Source organism: Camelus bactrianus, chromosome 25 (genome assembly GCF_048773025.1).
Source record: "Camelus bactrianus isolate YW-2024 breed Bactrian camel chromosome 25, ASM4877302v1, whole genome shotgun sequence".
In the NCBI taxonomy this organism is placed as follows: Eukaryota; Metazoa; Chordata; class Mammalia; order Artiodactyla; family Camelidae; genus Camelus; species Camelus bactrianus.
Window position 1 is genome coordinate 13,398,866 of NC_133563.1, and position 17,832 is coordinate 13,416,697.

The window sequence follows — 17,832 nt, forward strand, 5'->3', positions numbered from 1 at the left end:
TCCCACCCCCTTCCCCACTGGTAACCATAATTTTGTTTTCTATGTTTTATAAATAAGTACTTTTGTGCCTTTTTTTTTTTTTTTAAGATTCCACATATGAGTGATATCATATGGCATTTTTCTTTTTCTTTCTGGCTTACTTCACTTAGAATGATGGTCTCCAGTTCTGTCCATGTTGCTGCAAATTGTACCTTGATTTTTAAAAAGTTGTTTTCTTATCAGTAGCCGTCATCCTGACACAGTTAGTTCAGGCATAGCTCCCTTACATACCAAAGGGCTCCTATTAAGTTGTTTACTCAGAGGCACTACAAGGAGAGGGAAATCAAGAAATACACCAGGCAACCTACATATATATATATGTTTTTTTTCATTAAAGTGTGTCTCTTGAACTTTTGTATCAAATACACTTTAAATTAGTTTGATGTATTTGACAAGTACCCAAGAGTCCACTGATACAGTCAAAAGCAGTGCTTACCACAATAAGCCTGAAATATCTTTGAAGCTTGTTTGTTTTTAAGATTCATGTGAATTTTGTGCTCATCTTCTTAATTTATCTGATGTAAAATAAAAGCAGTTATAAAAATTGCTTATCATGAAGGAAAAATGATGGTATGGTAAAAAAAAAATGAGTTTTATCCTGTCATCAGAAACCATGGCACATAACTGCCCCTCTTGGGCTTTATCACCCTCAAATAATGCCAAAATTAAAGTTGAGTCAATATATAAAACAAAATTCTAGCTCTCTTCTCAGGCTAGCCAGTAATATCCATACAGAGCTGATTTTGTTCAAAAGAAAACTAGTTTCTATCTCTGAGTCATTAAATAGAGATCACATTTCTCAGATAAAGGCAATTAAAGAAGAGTATACTTTTTAATATATTGATTGAATCACATAAAATTATGAATCAGAACTCCAAAAGAAATTCAGTAAATCTGGAAAAGGGATAAATCAAAAGCGTTAAAGACGATTAAAATTTTCACTGAATGCAAGTTGTCTTATATAATATTTCTGTGTTTAGTATTTTTAACTTTCCTTATTGAGGTATGTGTGATTGATATACAAGAAGCTGTGCGTGTTTACTGTATATAGCTTGATGAGTTTAGAGACAAATGTGCATCCATGAAACTATAACCACAATCTGTGCCATTAAACATTCATCGTCTCCAAAAGTTTCTTCCTACCCTCTTTATTGTTAACATTTTACAGTAAGAACATTTAACATAAGATCTACCTTTCTCAGCAATTTTTCAGGTATATAGTACAGTATTATTGGAGGCACTGTGCTATATAGTAGATCTCTATTTCTAGGCTATTCATACGATTTTTCTTACTAGCATTTAGCGCCCTGAAATCATTATGGTGTACCAATTTTAATTTAGGATGTTATCTCCCTCAGGAAAGTTTTGAACCAATGCTTTGCTTTCCCTGTTAATATTCTTCCTCAGTTACTAGCCAAAAGTTACGGGCTATCAAATTCCTATTAAAATCCAAAATGTCACTTAATGTGTATTGTGAGAAAGGATAAATGAATAACAGGATAGGTTATGATTTTAAATATTAAAATATTACTTTAGATCTATTATTACTTCTAGTAGACCACTCACAACTTAGAGGAAATAAGATATAAGATGATTCAATAACTTCAGCCCTGATAAAGAAAGTAGAGGAAAAAAGATTAGTAAGTTGAATATCTGAATTATGAGAACAGATTATGTTCAATCTTTAAATGGATTGTGTTTATAAAAGTGCTTCATTTTATGGTCTGTCATTTTATATTTTTAATACTAAATTGACATTTGCTTCAAGTTTTGAAATGTCTAGGCCAATTTAAATGACTTAGCATTATATTTTCTAAATACTATGAAAAAAGATTTACTGAGCTCATTTTATGTCTGCTAGCTATTGTGTTTATTAATTAGGAAGCATTTGGCTTCAAGAAACAGAAAATCACTCTCAAGATAGCTTAGACCAGTTGATTTTTCTTTTTCAATTGAGGTATGAATGACATAACATTATATTAGTTTCAGGTGTACAACATTATGATTCAATATTTGTATATATTGTGAAATGATCACCACAGTAAGTCTAGTTAACATTCATCACCATACATAGTTAAAAATTTTTGAGGACTTTTAGAATCTATTCTCTTAGCAACTTTCATATATATAATACAGTATTATTAACTGTAGCTACCATGCTGTTCCTCGCATCCTCATGACTTACTTAATAACTGGAAGTTTGTACCTTTTGACCCCCTTCACTCATTTTGCCCACTCCAGTGCTCCACCTCTGGCAACCACCAGTCTATGCTCTGTATTTATGTGGTTGGTGTTTTTGTTATTGCTGTTGTTTTAAATTCCACTTGTAAGTGAGATCATATGGTATGACTTCCTCTGACTTATTTCACTTAGCATGATGTCATCAGGGTCCATGGGTGTTGTCTCAAATGGCAAGAGTTCAGTCTTTTTTATGGCTGATTAGTACTCTATTGTGTATCTATGCTGCATCTTCTTTATCTGTTCATCCATTGATGGACAGTTAGGTTGTTTCCATCTCTTAGTTGTTGTAAGTAATGCTGCAGTGAACATGGCAGTTCATATATCTTTTCAAATTAGTGTTTTCATTCTTCAGATAAATATTGAGAAATATTGCTGGACCTATTTTTAATTTTTTTAAGGAACCTCCATGCTGTTTTTCTTAGTAGCTTCACCAATTTACAGTCCCACCAATAGTGCACAAGTTTCCCTTTTCTCCATATTCTTGCCAGCACTTATTACATCCTTTCTTCTTGATAATAGCCATTCTGTCTGGTGTGCCGTGTAATATCTTATTGTCGTCCAGTTGTTTTTCAAAGTATGATCCCCAGATCAGCAACAGCAGTACTGTCTAGGAATCTGTTAAAAAAGTACACTCAAACTCCATTCCAGTCTACTTAAAAGGAACAGGTTTTAGAACCCAACATTCCGTGTTATAACAAATGCTGCAGGTGATGCTGGCATAGGCTAAAATTTGAGAGCCACTAGTTTAGATCTATAAGGACCCACCTGTCCGAGCATGGAGCTAGCCTTCTCAGAAACACGTGACTGAAAAGATACATTAGCAAAATCAGAGCTGTATTAGGAAGGTGTAAGGATGGATGCTGAATAGAACCAACAAAACAGGCTATTCTACACAGAGTGTGTGTGTATATATTTTTTAAAATCTCATTTAAAGTGCATTTTGTATGTATATTTCTAATTCTAGAAAATCTGGCTGGAAGTAATGATAGGTTTAGGCTTCCAAGATAGCACCCCAGTACCACAAATTATTTAATGTTGTTAGTATGTATAAAGGGAGTGCAGGGGTGGCGGTGGTTACTACAGAGCACTAAATGTATAATAGGACTATGTATTTTAAGGCTGGTATGGAGATGGTTAGGGAAATATGGGCGTGGCTGGTGTGTGTAGCAGGGTGGATATTCATTGTGGGGTGTGCTGTGTCCTGTACGCGCACATGCTGGAATGTGGATGAAGGCGATGTAGGGCTGTGGGGGTGGTGCAATGTGTGTATACTGGAAAGGTGTGTGTGTGTGAAGGGTGGCATTGTGTGTGCACAGCTTTGTGTATGCACACAAGGTAAAGAAGGGGAGCAAGTTTAGCTTAGAATGGGAGATGAATCAAGTGTATCATGACTGGGGAGAAGGGAGGTGAGAGGCACAGTATAGGGGTGGGAGAGTAAGAGGTACAAGCTGTTAGGTGTGAAATAAACTACAGGGATATATTGTACAACATGGGGAGTGTAGCCAATAGTTTATAATAAGTACATAGTATAACCTTTAAAAATTGTGAATCACTGTATCATATACTTGTAACTTACATAATGTACAGCAACTATACTTCAATTTTTTAAAAATGGACTGTGACACTCAGAAATTTTCAGGTCACTTTGAATAATTGTGTAGAATTTATTTGTGGTGGATTGGCTTCATTTTCACATAGTCATTCTATAAAATTTGAGGGTTGAAGGGTCCTCAGAGGATGTCTTATTGCTTAAAAAATTAGATGAAATTTTATAGACTTCTTAGATATAAAGAACATAATTTTATGACTGAGCAAACAAAATATTAATTGAAATCATCTGTGTACTTTGGGAGGGACTCTGGAAACTGTACTTACTACTTTTTTATGACTGAGTTATTTTTAGTATATTTCTTAGTGTACTGGTATTTGGAAATAATGCTCTGTGTCTTTAAAGTGTTGAGCCCTTTCTTTGTACATTTGGGTACAGTGCAACCAAACTTAAACATGGGAAAACCTCTCTTCCCTCCCAAGCTTTACAGTCTCCACTCACGACTATCTTTGCGATGGATACTACTTAGTGATTAGCTCTCTGTCTTGTCAATCAAATCTTTGTCTCTAGCAAACTGTTTTGTCACTATAGTAGGGCTCTGGTGCTGAAAATTTATCTTTGACAGAGGAAGAATGCTTTTTAAAACAGTTCTTAGGAGATTTGATGTTACTTAATTTGCCCTGGAAAGGAAATGTCTCGTCTCTGGTATGGGAAAAAAGGGAGAAGGCATCAACCAATTAATCAAAAATATACTCTGGTAAATCTTAGCCAATGATTTCAGTTTCTGTATTTACTAGTCTTTTTATGGTGAATTATGCAAAAATATACAATTTATGAAAGTTTAAGTGCAGAAAATATTTGTAGAATATAAAATTGTATGATTACAAAAAATGTACTGTTATTTCTGCTAATCCTAAGTATCTTCAAAAAGGAAATGAATAAGAGACTATAATTTTGTTTTGTGAAAGTGTATTGATTTTCCTGTTCTGCAGCAACAGTAATTTATCAGACCTTTATTGCTGCCTTAATTTTTAATTTAATTTTAGCTTTGTAAGAAAACATTAAAAATTTCTGTGCTTGCTTAAAAATAGAGTAGAACTATCTGAGTGAATTCACTGTAACTTTTATTGACTGGATCCCAAACTAAATACATTTATATTATTGTGTATTAAGACTATTATTTTAACAATCTAAGAAAAGACTTTTTTAAGCTATTCAAAAAGTTTCAAGCAGCGCTGCCTAATACAAAACTTTAAAAGATATTCTAGTAAAGAAAAATCTTAGTCATCCTTACTATTTTAAGAATCCTAGATATTTTTCAGTATAAATATGCATGCACTATTTGTTAGAAAATGTATTGCCAGTTGTACTTTCTGTGGTAATTTAAGATTATATCTTGCCTTATGAGTATTTTTATTTTTACTGTAATTGTAGGTGATTTAAATAAGACTAGATATGCGTAGAACCAGGAGTGACTTTGAAAGATGCCCCCAAAACAGCTTGCCACCCTTAAATGTTAAACGTGTAAAAATATCAAACCAACTTCCATAGGTGTTGTTTTTAATTGGGCTTGAGAGTACTTTGTTACATCTTTTTATTTTTAAGTTGAATGATTTCAAGTTTATGTTTATGATATATGAGCGCAGAGAGGGGTATAGGCATCTGAAATGATTGGATTTATTAAAATTCAGTTCGGATTGTCAGACTAGCCAGTTAACAGTTGTTTTTTTTTTTTTAAACCGAGAACAATGATGCTATTCATGTATTTTTTGATTTGCAGTTTGAATAAACATTTATCATTAGTTTGCTATAACTAATATAGTTTGATTTATTTTAAAAATATTAAGTAAATTGTGGAAATTTTGAATTTTATAGGTCATTATAATGTGCATCACACACTTACATTGACCAGTTTCTTTTCAACCTTATAGGAAGCTATTAACCTGATTTTGTCAGATATGACAGCATGCTAGTCCTCAGCTCTACACATCCGTATAGTATATATTAATATATATTATTTCATTTAACCCTCACAGTAACTTTGAGAAGTCAGTAGTTTTACTCCCTGTTTTAAAGATGAGAAAACTGGTATGGAGTGGTTCCTGAGGTCAGGGAGCACAGAGACAGCTTGACCCTAGCATATTCATTACCTTACCAGGATGCCTTTGAGAATTTACTAAAAAGATATAATACAGTATGATGTGTTTTGATGTATAGACAATCTTGGATCCGGGTTTTCTAGTTGTTTTCCTTGCTTTAGAGTAGAAATCCTAGGAGCTGTAGGGAAGGAGAAAGACTTAAGAAGATAAAGATTTCAATGAATAGCAATTATTTTACTTTTTTGTAGATGAAATTTCCTATAAGATTTTGCCTGAAAAGGCCTCTTCCACTTTAAAACTGAAAGTAGAAAATGATTCTAATAAAAGAATAGCAAATATTTTAGAAAAAATATAATGTCTCATTTTTGGACTTCATATTTTGTAACTTTTTACATTTCCTCGTACCTTTACTCCGCTGATTAGTAGAATGGTATCTATAGACTTAAGTAATAAACTGTCTTATAGCTAGTACTGATATGGCCATACATTTATGTAAACAAGGACAGTTTTCTGAATGCTCATGTATGTAGTGTCAGATTTTATTGTACAGTAACTCAGTGTGTTAACCAGAGATAGGTTATCATCATTTTGTAAATGAGTTAATTTAAGGCTCAAAAACATTAACTAATAACTAATAGGTAGAATATGCTCCAAAATACATGGAATGAAGTTAAACCTTTGCCATTTAGCTTCAGTGAAAACCATATTGATCAAGCATGCTTAACTATATCTTTTTTTTAGTATTTTTTTTATTGAGGTATAGCTGATTTATAGTATTAGTTTCAGGTGTGCAACATAGTTTTATAGATTACACTTCGTTTATAGTTATAAAATATTGGCTATATTCCCTGTTCTGTACAATATATCTTTATAGCTTATTTATTTTATTCGTAGTAGTTTATACCTCCTAATCCCCTACCCTTCTACTGCCCTTCCCCCTTCCCTCTCCCCATTGATAACGATTAGTTTGTTCTCTATTATCTGTGAGTCTGTTTCTTTTTTGTTATAGTCACTAGTTTGTTTTACTGTTTAGATTCCACATATAAGTAATAGCATACAATATTTGTCTTTCTCTGATTTATTTCACTGAGCATAACACCCTCTGGGTTCATCCACGTTGTTGCAGATGGCAAAATTTTATTCTTTTCTATGGCTGAGTCAAATTCCCTTGCATGTATATATAGATACACCACATCTTTATGCATTCATCTGCTGATGGTCACTTAGGTAAGCCCCGTGTCTTCACTATTGTAAATAATGCTGCTATGAACATTGTCGTGCATGTATCTTTTTGAATTAGTGTTTTTGTTTTCTTCAGGTATGTACCCAGGACTAGAATTGCTGATTGAATCATATGATAGTTCTATTTCCAGTGCTTTGAGGAACCTCCATACTGTTTCCAATAGTGGCTGCACCAGTGTACATTCCCACCAGTAGTGTACAAGGGTTCACTTTTCTCTACATTGTCACTAATATTTGTTGTTTGTGCACTTTTTGATGATACCCTCTTTTGACAGGTGTGAGGTGCTTTCTCATTATGGTTTTGATTTGCGTTTCCCTGATGATTAACAGTGTTGAGCATCTTTTAATATTTTAATTTTGTTGTTTGCTTTTTGATATTCAGTTGTATCACCTATTTATGTGTTTTGGATATTAATCCCTTATCAGTAATATTGTTTCTAAATACTGTCTCCCATGTAGTAGGTTGCCTTTTCATTTTGTCAATGGGTTCCTTTTGCTGTACAGAAGCTTGATGTTTAATAGATCGCCATTTGTTTATTTTTGCTTTTGTTTCCTTTGCCTAAGGAGATGGATGCAAAGAAATATTGCTGCAATTTATATCAAAGAGTTCTGCCTATGTTTTATTCTAGTAGTTTTATGGTTTCCAGTTTCTTATTTTGTTGTTTATCCATTTTGAGTTTATTTTCTTACATGATATGAGAAAATGTTTTAATTTCATGCTTTTACATGTAGATGTCCAGTTTTCCCAATGCTACTTATTGAAGAGACTGTCTTTTCCCTATCATATATTCTTGCCCCTTTGTCATAGATTAATTGACCATAAATGTGTGGGTTAATATGTTGGCTCTCTGTTCTGTTCCATTGACCTGTGTGTCTGTTTTTGTGCCAGTACCATACTGTTTTGATTATTGTAGCTTTTTAGTATAGTCTGAAATTAGGGAGTTGGATACGTCCAAGTTTGTTCTTCTTTCTTAAGAGTATTTTGGCTATTTGGAGTCTTTTGTGTTTCCATACAAATATTGAAATTATTTGTTCTAATTCTGTGAAAAATGTCATTAGTATTTTGATAGAGATTGCATTGAACTTGTAAATTGCCTTTGTTAGTATGGTCATCTTAATATTAATTTATCCAATTTAAGAACATAGTATATGTATCTTTCCATTGGTTTGTGTCATCTTCAGTTTCCTTCATCAGTGTCTTACAGTTTTTCAAGTACAGGTCTTTTTTTTTGTTGTTGAGCTGTGATTTTCACTACTTTGTTTTCCAGCTTGCTGATTCATTTCTCTGTATCATTTGGTCTACTGTTGATTCTTTCCAGTGTATTTTTCATTTCAGTTATTGTGTTTTTCATCTTTGGGGTTTTTTTTTAATTTCTTTAACTTTTTCATAAAAACTTACAACTTCTCACTCTGTTCATCCATTTTTCTCCCAAGTTCTTTGGTTATCTTTATGGTCATTACCTTGAGCTCTCTCTTGTAGATTGCCTATCTTCACTTAGTTCTTTTTCTGAGGTCTTTTTCCTTATTCCTTCATTTGGCACATACTCCTCTGCCACTTCATTTTGCCTAACTTGCTGTTTTTATTTCTGTGTATCTGGTAGGTTGCTTATATTTCCTGATCTTAGAGAAAGAGGCCTTTTGTAGGAGGCACCCTGTATATCCCAGCAGTGCACTTCCCTCTGGTTACCAGACCTGTATGCTGTAAGGGTGCCCCCTATGTGGGCAGCATGAATCCTTCTGTTCTGGCGGACTACCTACTTGTGGGCTGTCTGGCCTCCGTTCCTGGTGATTGCCAGTTTCTGCCTTGTGCGGAGGCTGCTGGCTGCTGGATAGTCGGGCCAGGTCACAAGGTGGCCAGCTGAAGAACATGAGGAGTCCCTGGTCTAGTACTGGCCCACTGGTGGGCCAAGTTGGGGTCCCAGAGATCTTGGGGCTGTTGCCTGCCCACTGGTGGGGGAAACCAGGCCATGGGACTAGTGCTGGCTCACTGGTGAGCAGATCCAAATCCTGAGGTCTGGCTTCAGGGTTCATGGGTCCCAGTACTGATGTCAGACTACTGGTGGATGTCAGGCTACTGGTGGATGGGGCTAGTTTCTGACTCAGCCAGCTGTGTGGTCCAGAGTGTCTCAAAGCTTGTGTTGGCCTGCTGGTGGGTGGGGGGGTGCACAAATTAGCTAACAGGTAGAATTTTGAGAAGAACCAATGTAAATGTAAAACTCTTTCCAGTGACCTCAGTTAAAGATAGTGGTTGTAATGATGATAAAAATTATTCTAATAACACTGTATTACTCCATACACTTACCATGAGTCTTTAAATTTAATTCTCAACCCGTGAAATATTGCCTTGTCATCTTCATTTTACAAGACAGAGGCATATAGCATTTTATATATGACATCCAGTAAAGGTTAGAGCTGTGGTTTGAATTCAGGCTTTCTGTTCTGGCTCTAGCATCTGCCCTTAAATTCTTTGCTATACTTGCTCTCAAAATACTCAGATTATAAGTAGGAGAAGGTAATTAATATTTATTTTGTACATTTAATGTATCAGTTTCTACTTTATATATGCCTTACACATATTATTGTTTATTCCTCATAAAGGTATAATTAATTATTCCTAAGTTATAATTATTATTTCCACTTGAAAGACCAGAAATTTAGAGATTACATGTGGTTGCTCAGGTTCACAAAGCTGATAACACATTTGGTCCTCCTTACGTAGCAGTTCTGCATTTGCAGATTCAGCCAAACCATGGATTAAAAGTATTTGGAAAGAAAAATTCCAGAAAGTTCCAAAAAGCAAACTTGAATTTGCCGCATATCAGCTACTATTTACATAGCATTTACATTGTATTTACAATGATTTATATAGCATTTACACTTTATTAGGTACTATGAGTAATCTAGAGATGATTTAAAGTATATTAGAGGATGTGCATAGATTATATGCAAAAACTGTGCCATTTTATGTAAAGGATTTGAGCATTCGTGGATTTTGTTATCCATGCGGGATTCTGGAACCATTCCCTCAGGCATATGGTGGAATGACTGTTAAAAAGCAGAATCAGAATTAGGACAGGAGTCTACGGCTAAACCCAGGGTTCTTTGTGCTATACTATGTTGCCTACCTATGGTACATGTGTATTGAGAAATTAGTTAGCTGGTATTTATATATACCTATAGTATGTAAAACGTCTTCTTTCTAGTCACAACATAATTGGAAAGAAAATATATACACATATATTCAGTACAGAATATTTTTTATTTATTTATTTGACGTAGTAGTTGAAAAATGTGTTTATTACATACGTAAGTTATGAAGCATAAGAAAATGTCTCTCTGTGATCCTGCTACCCAACTTAAGAACTAGAACATTACCGATGAAAGTGCATCATCCTGTATACTCTTTCTCTGTGTCATCTCATGTCACCTCCACATTGGTAGCTACCTCCCTGAATTTTGTGTTTACAGTTTCTTAAAAGTTAAATTAGATTTTAATCTTTCAGAGCAGGTTTAGGTTTACAGAAAAACTGAATGGCAAGTACAGAGTTCCCATATACATCCCTTTCCTCTCCAAACACAGTACCCCTATTTACATTTTGTTAGTGTGGTGTATTTGTCATAATTTATGAGCTAATATTGTATGTTATTGTCACCCAAAGTCTGTAGTTTGCATTAGGTTTCATTCTTTGTGTTATACATTCTATGGAATGACATATATCTAACATTACAGAATGATACAGCGTAGTTTCCCTGCCCTGAAATGCCCTGTGCTTCATAGGTTCATCCCTCTTTCCCTCCACCCAAACACCTGGGAACCACTGCTGTTTTTTACTGTTTCCATAGTTTTGCCTTTTTCAGAGTATCACGTAGTTGGAATTATACCATATGTAGCCATTTCATATTGGCTTCTTTCACTTAGTAAGATGCATTTAAGGTTCCTCTCTGTCTTTTCATGGCTTAGTAATTCGTTTCTTTTTAGTGTTGACTTTTAATACTTCATGGTCTCTGTATGCCATAGTTTATCTTTTCACCTATTGAAGGACATCTTGATTACTTCCAAGTTTTGACATTTATAGTAAAAAATTTGTTATAAACATTTATGTGCAGATACTATGTGGACAAAATTTTTCAACTCATTTCACCAAAATACCAAGGAGTGTGATCGCTGGATTGTATGATAAGAGTGTGTTTAACTTTGTAAGAAACTGCAAAAATGCTTTCCAAAGTGGCTATGTACCATTTTGTGCTGAACCAGCAGTGAGTGAAAGTTCTTGTTGCTCCACATTCTCAGCAGCATTTGATGTTGTCAGCGCTTTAGACTTTGGGCGTTCTAAACAGGTTTATAGCGGTATCCTATTATTTTAATTTGTATTTCCCTGATGACATATAATGTTAAGCATTAAGCATCTTTCCATATTCTCAAGTGTCTGTTCAGAACATTTATGTTTTAACTAGGTTGTTTTATTATTGTGTTTTAAGCATCCTTTGATACTTTGGATAACATAGTTATCAGATACATATTTTGCAAAGATTTTCTCCCAGTCTATGGATTGTTTTCTTACTATCTTGACAGTGTCTGTCATTGAGCAGACATTTTTAATTGTAAAGAAATCTAACTTACTCATTTTTTTTTTCTTGCTTTTGGTTTTCTATCTAAAAACACATTTTAAAACCCAAGGGCACCTAGATTTTTTTCCTGTGTTGCCTTCTAGGAGTTTTGTAGTTTTTCATTTTACGTTGGGTTTATGATCCATTTTTGAGTTAATTTTTGTGAAAAGTATAAGGACGTTGTCTAGATTAACTTTTTTTGCCTGTGGATGTCCAGTTGTTCCAGCACTATTTGGTGGAAGATTGTCCATTCTTCATTGCATTATCTGGGCTTCTTTGTCAAAAATCAATTGATTTTATTTGTGTGAGTCTATATCTGAGTGCTGTGTTCTGTTCCATTGGTCTATTTGTTTGTTCCTTTGCCAGTTTCACAGTCTTGATTATTGTCGCTTTATAGTAAATTTTGAAATTGAGTAGTGTCAGTCTTCCAGTTTTATTCTTTTCCTTCATTATTGTGTTGGCCTTGGGATCTTCTTACATAAACTTTAGATAATCATTTTGCCTATATCAACAAGATAACTTGGTAGGATTTTTACTGGAATTGTGTTGAATCTATGGACCAAGTTGAGAAGAACTGATACCTTGCTCTGTTGAGTTTTCCTATTTATATATGTGATCATGGGTTATCTTCTTCAGTTTCTTTCTTTGGAATTTTGTACTTTTCTTGTATATATTTTGTTAAATTTAAACCTATTTCATTTTTTTTTCTGTATGAATAGAATTGTTTTACATTTCAAATTTCAATTATTCATTGGTGATGTAGAGGGAAATGGTTGACTTTTGTGTATCAACCTTGTATCCTATAAACTTACTATGAACACTTATTAATTCTAGTAATTTTTGGTTTATTCTTTAGAATTTTTTATATGGACAGTCATGTCATCTGCTGACATTTTTATTCCATCTTTTCCAATCTGTATACTTTTTATTTCCTTTTCTTGTTTTATTGTGTTAACTAGATCTTCTAGTTCAATGTTGAATAGGAGTGGTGAGAGAAAACATCTTTTCCTTGCTCTCTATCTTAGTGGGAAAGTATTTCATTTCTCACCATTATGTACAATGTTAATTGTAGAATTTTTTTTTTGTAGGTGTTCTTTATCAAGTTGAAAGGTTTGCCCTCTGTTTCTAGGTTGCTGAGAGTTTTTATCATGAATGAGTGTTAGATTTTGACTAATGCTTTTTCTGCATCTATTGATGTGATGGATTACATCAGTTGGTTATCAAATGTTGAAATACCTTGCATATATTCCTTGCATACCTGGAAGTAAATCCCACTTGGTCATTGTATATAATTCTTTTTATAAATTGTTGAATTCAATTCGGTAATACTTTGTTGAGGCTTTTTGCATGTATGTTTGTGAGAGATATTAACCTGTAGCTTTTCTTTTTTTTCATGCCTTTGTTTATTTTTTATTAGGGTAGTGCCTCATAGAATGAGTTGGGAAGTATTTTCTCTGCTTCTATTTTCTGGAAGAGATTGTAGAGAATTAATATAATTTCTTCCTTAAGTGTTTGATTAAATTCACTAGTGAATCTATCTGGATTCACTGGAGATGCTCCAGAGCTAGAGATCGTACCTCTTTAACTTTCTTTGTAAGTACAGAATCAGCTGCCATAGTGTATACATTGTAGCTTTGCAAAAGTCAATATAATAATACTGGCCAGAATGGAATTCTGTCCAGTTTTTCCTCTCTTCTATTCTCATGTCTGTCATAGCTTTCAACAAGTTTGCATAGCTTTTCATGGAGTTACCTTGATGTTTACTGGTAGCTAATTCATTTTAGTTGTCTAGAGTTGGGCCTGATCCTTCCTATTTTGAAAGGTGATCAATTGTTCATTTAGTTTGTTTAACAGATATCAGCTATTCAGATAATCTGTTTCTTCTTGTGTGAGTTTGCTGGTTTGTGTCTTTCAGGGAAATTGTGCATTTTATCCAGGTTTGCAAATTTGTGGATATAGATTTGTTTGTAACATTTCCTTTATTTTACTTTATTATCCTTTGTAATCAATAGTGATGGTCTGTCTTCATTTATGATATAATTTGTTTGTTCTCTTATTTTAGATAGCCTGGCTAGAGGTTTATCAATTTTACTGATCTTTTCAAAGAACTGGCTTTTGGTTTTATGGAGTTTTTCTCTATTGATTTTTTGTTTTCAATTTCATTGATTTCTGCTCTAATTTTTTTTATTATTTCTTTTCTTCTACTTCAGATTTAATTTGCTCTTTTGCTAGTTTCCTAAAATGGAAGCAAAGGTGATTGATTTTAGAGATTTTTCTATTCTTACATATACATTCAATACTATAAATTTCTCTCTAATTCCTGCTTTCACTGTATCCCCACTGTATTTTTATTTCCATTTAGTTTGAATTATTTTACATTTCTCCCAAGACTTTAATGATCATGTGTTAATTAGAAGGCTGTTTTTAAAAAGTATTTTCACACTGTTTCTTTGTTGTTAATTTTAGTTTAATTTCATTGTGATCTGAGAGCCTACTTTTATGATTTCTGTTTGTTAAGGTGTGTTTTATGTCTCAGAATGTGTTCTATCTTAGTGAATGTTCAATGTGAGCTTGAGAAGAATACGTATTCGGCTCTTGGATGAACTATTCTGCACATGTCAATTAGATACAATTAATTGAGAGTACTGTTCAGTTCAGCTATGTCCTTACTGATTTTTTGCCTGCTGGAATTGCAAGTTACTGATAGACGTACTTTGAAGTCACCAACTACAATAGTGATTAATATATTAATATTAATATATTTCAACTTCGTGTAATGAGTATTCTTTTCCTCTGGTATACTCTGGGGAAAACAAGGTTATTCCCTTTTTGTGAGATTCGCTTCTTGCATTTACTGCACCGTAAAGTTAATATAATACATGCATATTGTAATTGAATGATTTTGAGTAATTAACAGGTTTCTTTTTGAGTAAAAGAACAGTGAATATATCTTGTCTTCTTATGAAAATCTGTGAGAATCATCTGCAAATACACTTAATAAGTAATTTTAAATATAAAAATTTTTCAGATCAAAATGTGTTCTATTTTTAATTCATTATGGATTTAAACCTTTTTTCCCTCTATTCTGTTTTTCAGTTATCTAATTTAGATTCTCTATTTGTTCCTTTTACACCTCATTTATTACAAGTCCATGAAGTATTATTTTGAAAGCAATAGTTTTAATTTAAGGCAAAAAGGAGCACAGTTTTAACATAATGCAGGTCTTATTTTATAATAAAGATTTTGTTGTATATTATCAAATACAGAACAGAAGGTTCTGTGACTTCAGGATAGTGTTGTATACCTTTTTGTTAGCTACAGCAGCTCAGAGTTAGCTTTTCCTCCTTGTTTAACCTATTTTTGGATTACCAAAGTAAGTATAAATGGCATTGATTAGATAACAGTTTTTTTTTCTACCCCATCTTCCTTTACTAAGGAAAAAAGTAAGGAATAAGTAAGAAATAAAAATGGCACATTCACAGAAATCAACCAGCCTTTTTTTTTAGTGTTCAAGGCAGCTGGAGAAAGGGAAGCCTTTGGTTTGTTTATGGGATAATCTCAGGGTGAAATAATAGAACATCCTGGAAGGAGAACTTCTTAGACCAGAGTATTGCTCCTTCTTTCTAGGAGAACATGTTCTTATTCATGGTATTGACAGCAATTGTACTTTTCAGTATTTTCAGCTTCTGTTGGGCTTTCTGTCGTTAGTATCTTTGTAATAGAGATGAGTGGATTTAATCCTGCCTTTACATTTGCAATTCAATGAAAATAAATGCTTAGGCAAATACTGTCTGTGTGAGAGTCCTTTGTCAAAAACTGAAAAGACTAGAGAGTAGCACTTACTTCTGCAGAGGTTAGGTCACAGTTTCAGTTCCTACACACGGGATTTAGCAGTATACGCAAACCACTTTACTCCTTAAGAAGTGAGTCGTTTAGCCAGACGGTGAATACGGTTTTGGTTAGAAGGTACTGGTTTCCTCAACTATGTACTCTTAATAATTGGAAGTGTGATGGGTGACATTTTGTAAAAATGTGTCCATTTTCTACTTAGATTTAATCTTTTGGGTAAAATAATAGATTCTGTACATGCAGTATGATTTACTAAGGCATTAAAAATTAAGACTGATTTCAGTTCCATCTCCATTCTAGGAATCTATTATCCATTTATTTTGAGAGGAGGAAGTATATTTCTATACTCCTTTGATTTCAGATTTTTTTTATTACTTCGCAGACTCTTTTGACATTATTGTGTGTCTTCACTCATCAAAGCGTGAATAAATATTTAAGAATAAGGAAGTGATGAGTTTATAAATCCCAGAAAGGAATACAGTTTTTTATTTTAAGTATGGACAAGAAAAGGTAGATTTATGACATTAAAGAAACTGATTTTACCACATGTTATTAGCTTATGCTTATTATGGCAGCTCATGGTTCCCTTACTGGTAATTCCTACTCTAAGTGATGTTGATACAGTTATAACTGATCCCTTTTGTGAGCAAATTCAGTTTTACTTTTATCCAAAAACTGTGTTTTATATGGTAAGAGAAGGAGCTTTAAGCATAAAATCAGTGTTTACCATAAGAATTTGGAAAGAATGCAGAGAAGTAGTTAAGTCATCTAATTTGAAAATTCTTATCTAGGAGACTCTTGATTTGACTGAATGCCATAGAAAAAAGGAAGAAAATGTAACTAGTCATTAAATATTTTGTAGACTTTTTTTTGCTGGCCTTACAAAGTAAGCTATTATTTTTTTAATATTTAGTACCTAATTTTTCTTTCATCTTTATTGAAAATTCTGTTCTGAATTGAAAAATCTTTAATATTTTTATCTAGTCCTAAAATTTAAAGTTTCAGAATAGTCATTCAAAGTATATAAAATAATTGATCTCTCAAAACTGAAATATTTTAATATCAAAAATAAAGATGGAGACTCTTCAGACATTATCCTCTAGCCCTCAGGGTAATTGGTGAAAAATCATCAAGTAATAATGTTAGCCCTCATTTACTCTGTGGTGGGCACTGTACTCAATCGTTTATATGCATTTTATTTCTTCATTTTCTTTACACAAAACCTTGCTTGTTATGTGCTTTTATTATTTCCAGTGTTTTATGGAGAAACAGATAAACAGGGGAGAAACCTAGGTCCATCTGATCCCCCAGAGCTGGAGTTTATAACCTCTTTGGGTTTCTCTGTAGTAGAGAGTCAGCTATCACACTGCACGCATTCTTGCTTTGCAAAAGCCAATTTTAATAATAATGGCAAGAATGAAAAATCTGTTCAGTTTCTCTTCCCTTTTTCTATTCTCATGTCTTTCTTTCATAGCTTTCAACAGGTTTACATAGCCCTTTATAGAGGTGTCTAATTCATTTTAGTTGGCTGGAACAACAAACTTTTATTTTTATTATGTTTTTAGCCAGTAGAACACTTTTTTTTTAAGTTTTAATTTTTTTATTGAGGTGAAAGTCACATAACATAAAATAACCATTTTAAAGTGAACACAATTCAGTGACATTTAGTGCATTGAAAATGTTATGCAACCACCACCTTTATCTAGTTTCAAAACATTTTCATCATCCCCCCTGCCAAAAAAATCCTGCACTTATTAAGCGGTTATTCCTCATTCCTCATTCCCCCTAGCCATTAGCAATCACCGATTTATGTTCTGTCTCTATGGGTTTATCTGTTCTGACTATTTCATATAAATGTGAACATGCAATATGTGACCTTTTTGTGACTGGCTTCTTTTCACTTATGATAATGTTCGAAGTTCTTCCGTGTTATAGCGTGTATTCATTCTTTTAGATGGCTAAATAAATTGGGAAGTGTGAGTCCAACTTTTTTTTTCTTTTTCAAGATTGTTTTAGCCATTTAGGGCCCCTTGCAATTCCATATTAATTTAAAGGTTGCTTTTTCGTTTCTTCAAAAAAAGGCCGTTGGAATTTTGCTAGGGATTGCATTGAATTTGTAGATTACTTTGGGTAGTACTGCCATCTTAACAATATTAAGTCTCTTAATCCATGTGAATGAGATATCTTTCCATTTTGTCAGGTCTT

At 33.4% G+C, this 17,832-nt stretch overlaps 1 protein-coding gene across 6 annotated transcripts in view; it reads left to right on the forward strand.

Moving 5' to 3' along the window:
- Positions 1–17,832, forward strand: part of OXR1 (oxidation resistance 1) — a 380,568-nt gene that overhangs the window by 350,198 nt on the left and 12,538 nt on the right. The window contains exon 1 of one of the 6 annotated variants that reach the window (XM_010955826.3): positions 4,400–4,586. The exons of 4 other annotated variants lie outside the window; for them this stretch is intronic. In XM_010955826.3, coding sequence (XP_010954128.1) covers positions 4,521–4,586 — 66 coding nt within the window. In that variant the 5' untranslated portion in view covers positions 4,400–4,520. Of the gene's footprint in view, positions 1–4,399; positions 4,587–17,832 lie in introns of those variants that run through there. One more of the 6 variants, XM_010955827.3, reaches the window with a different exon arrangement.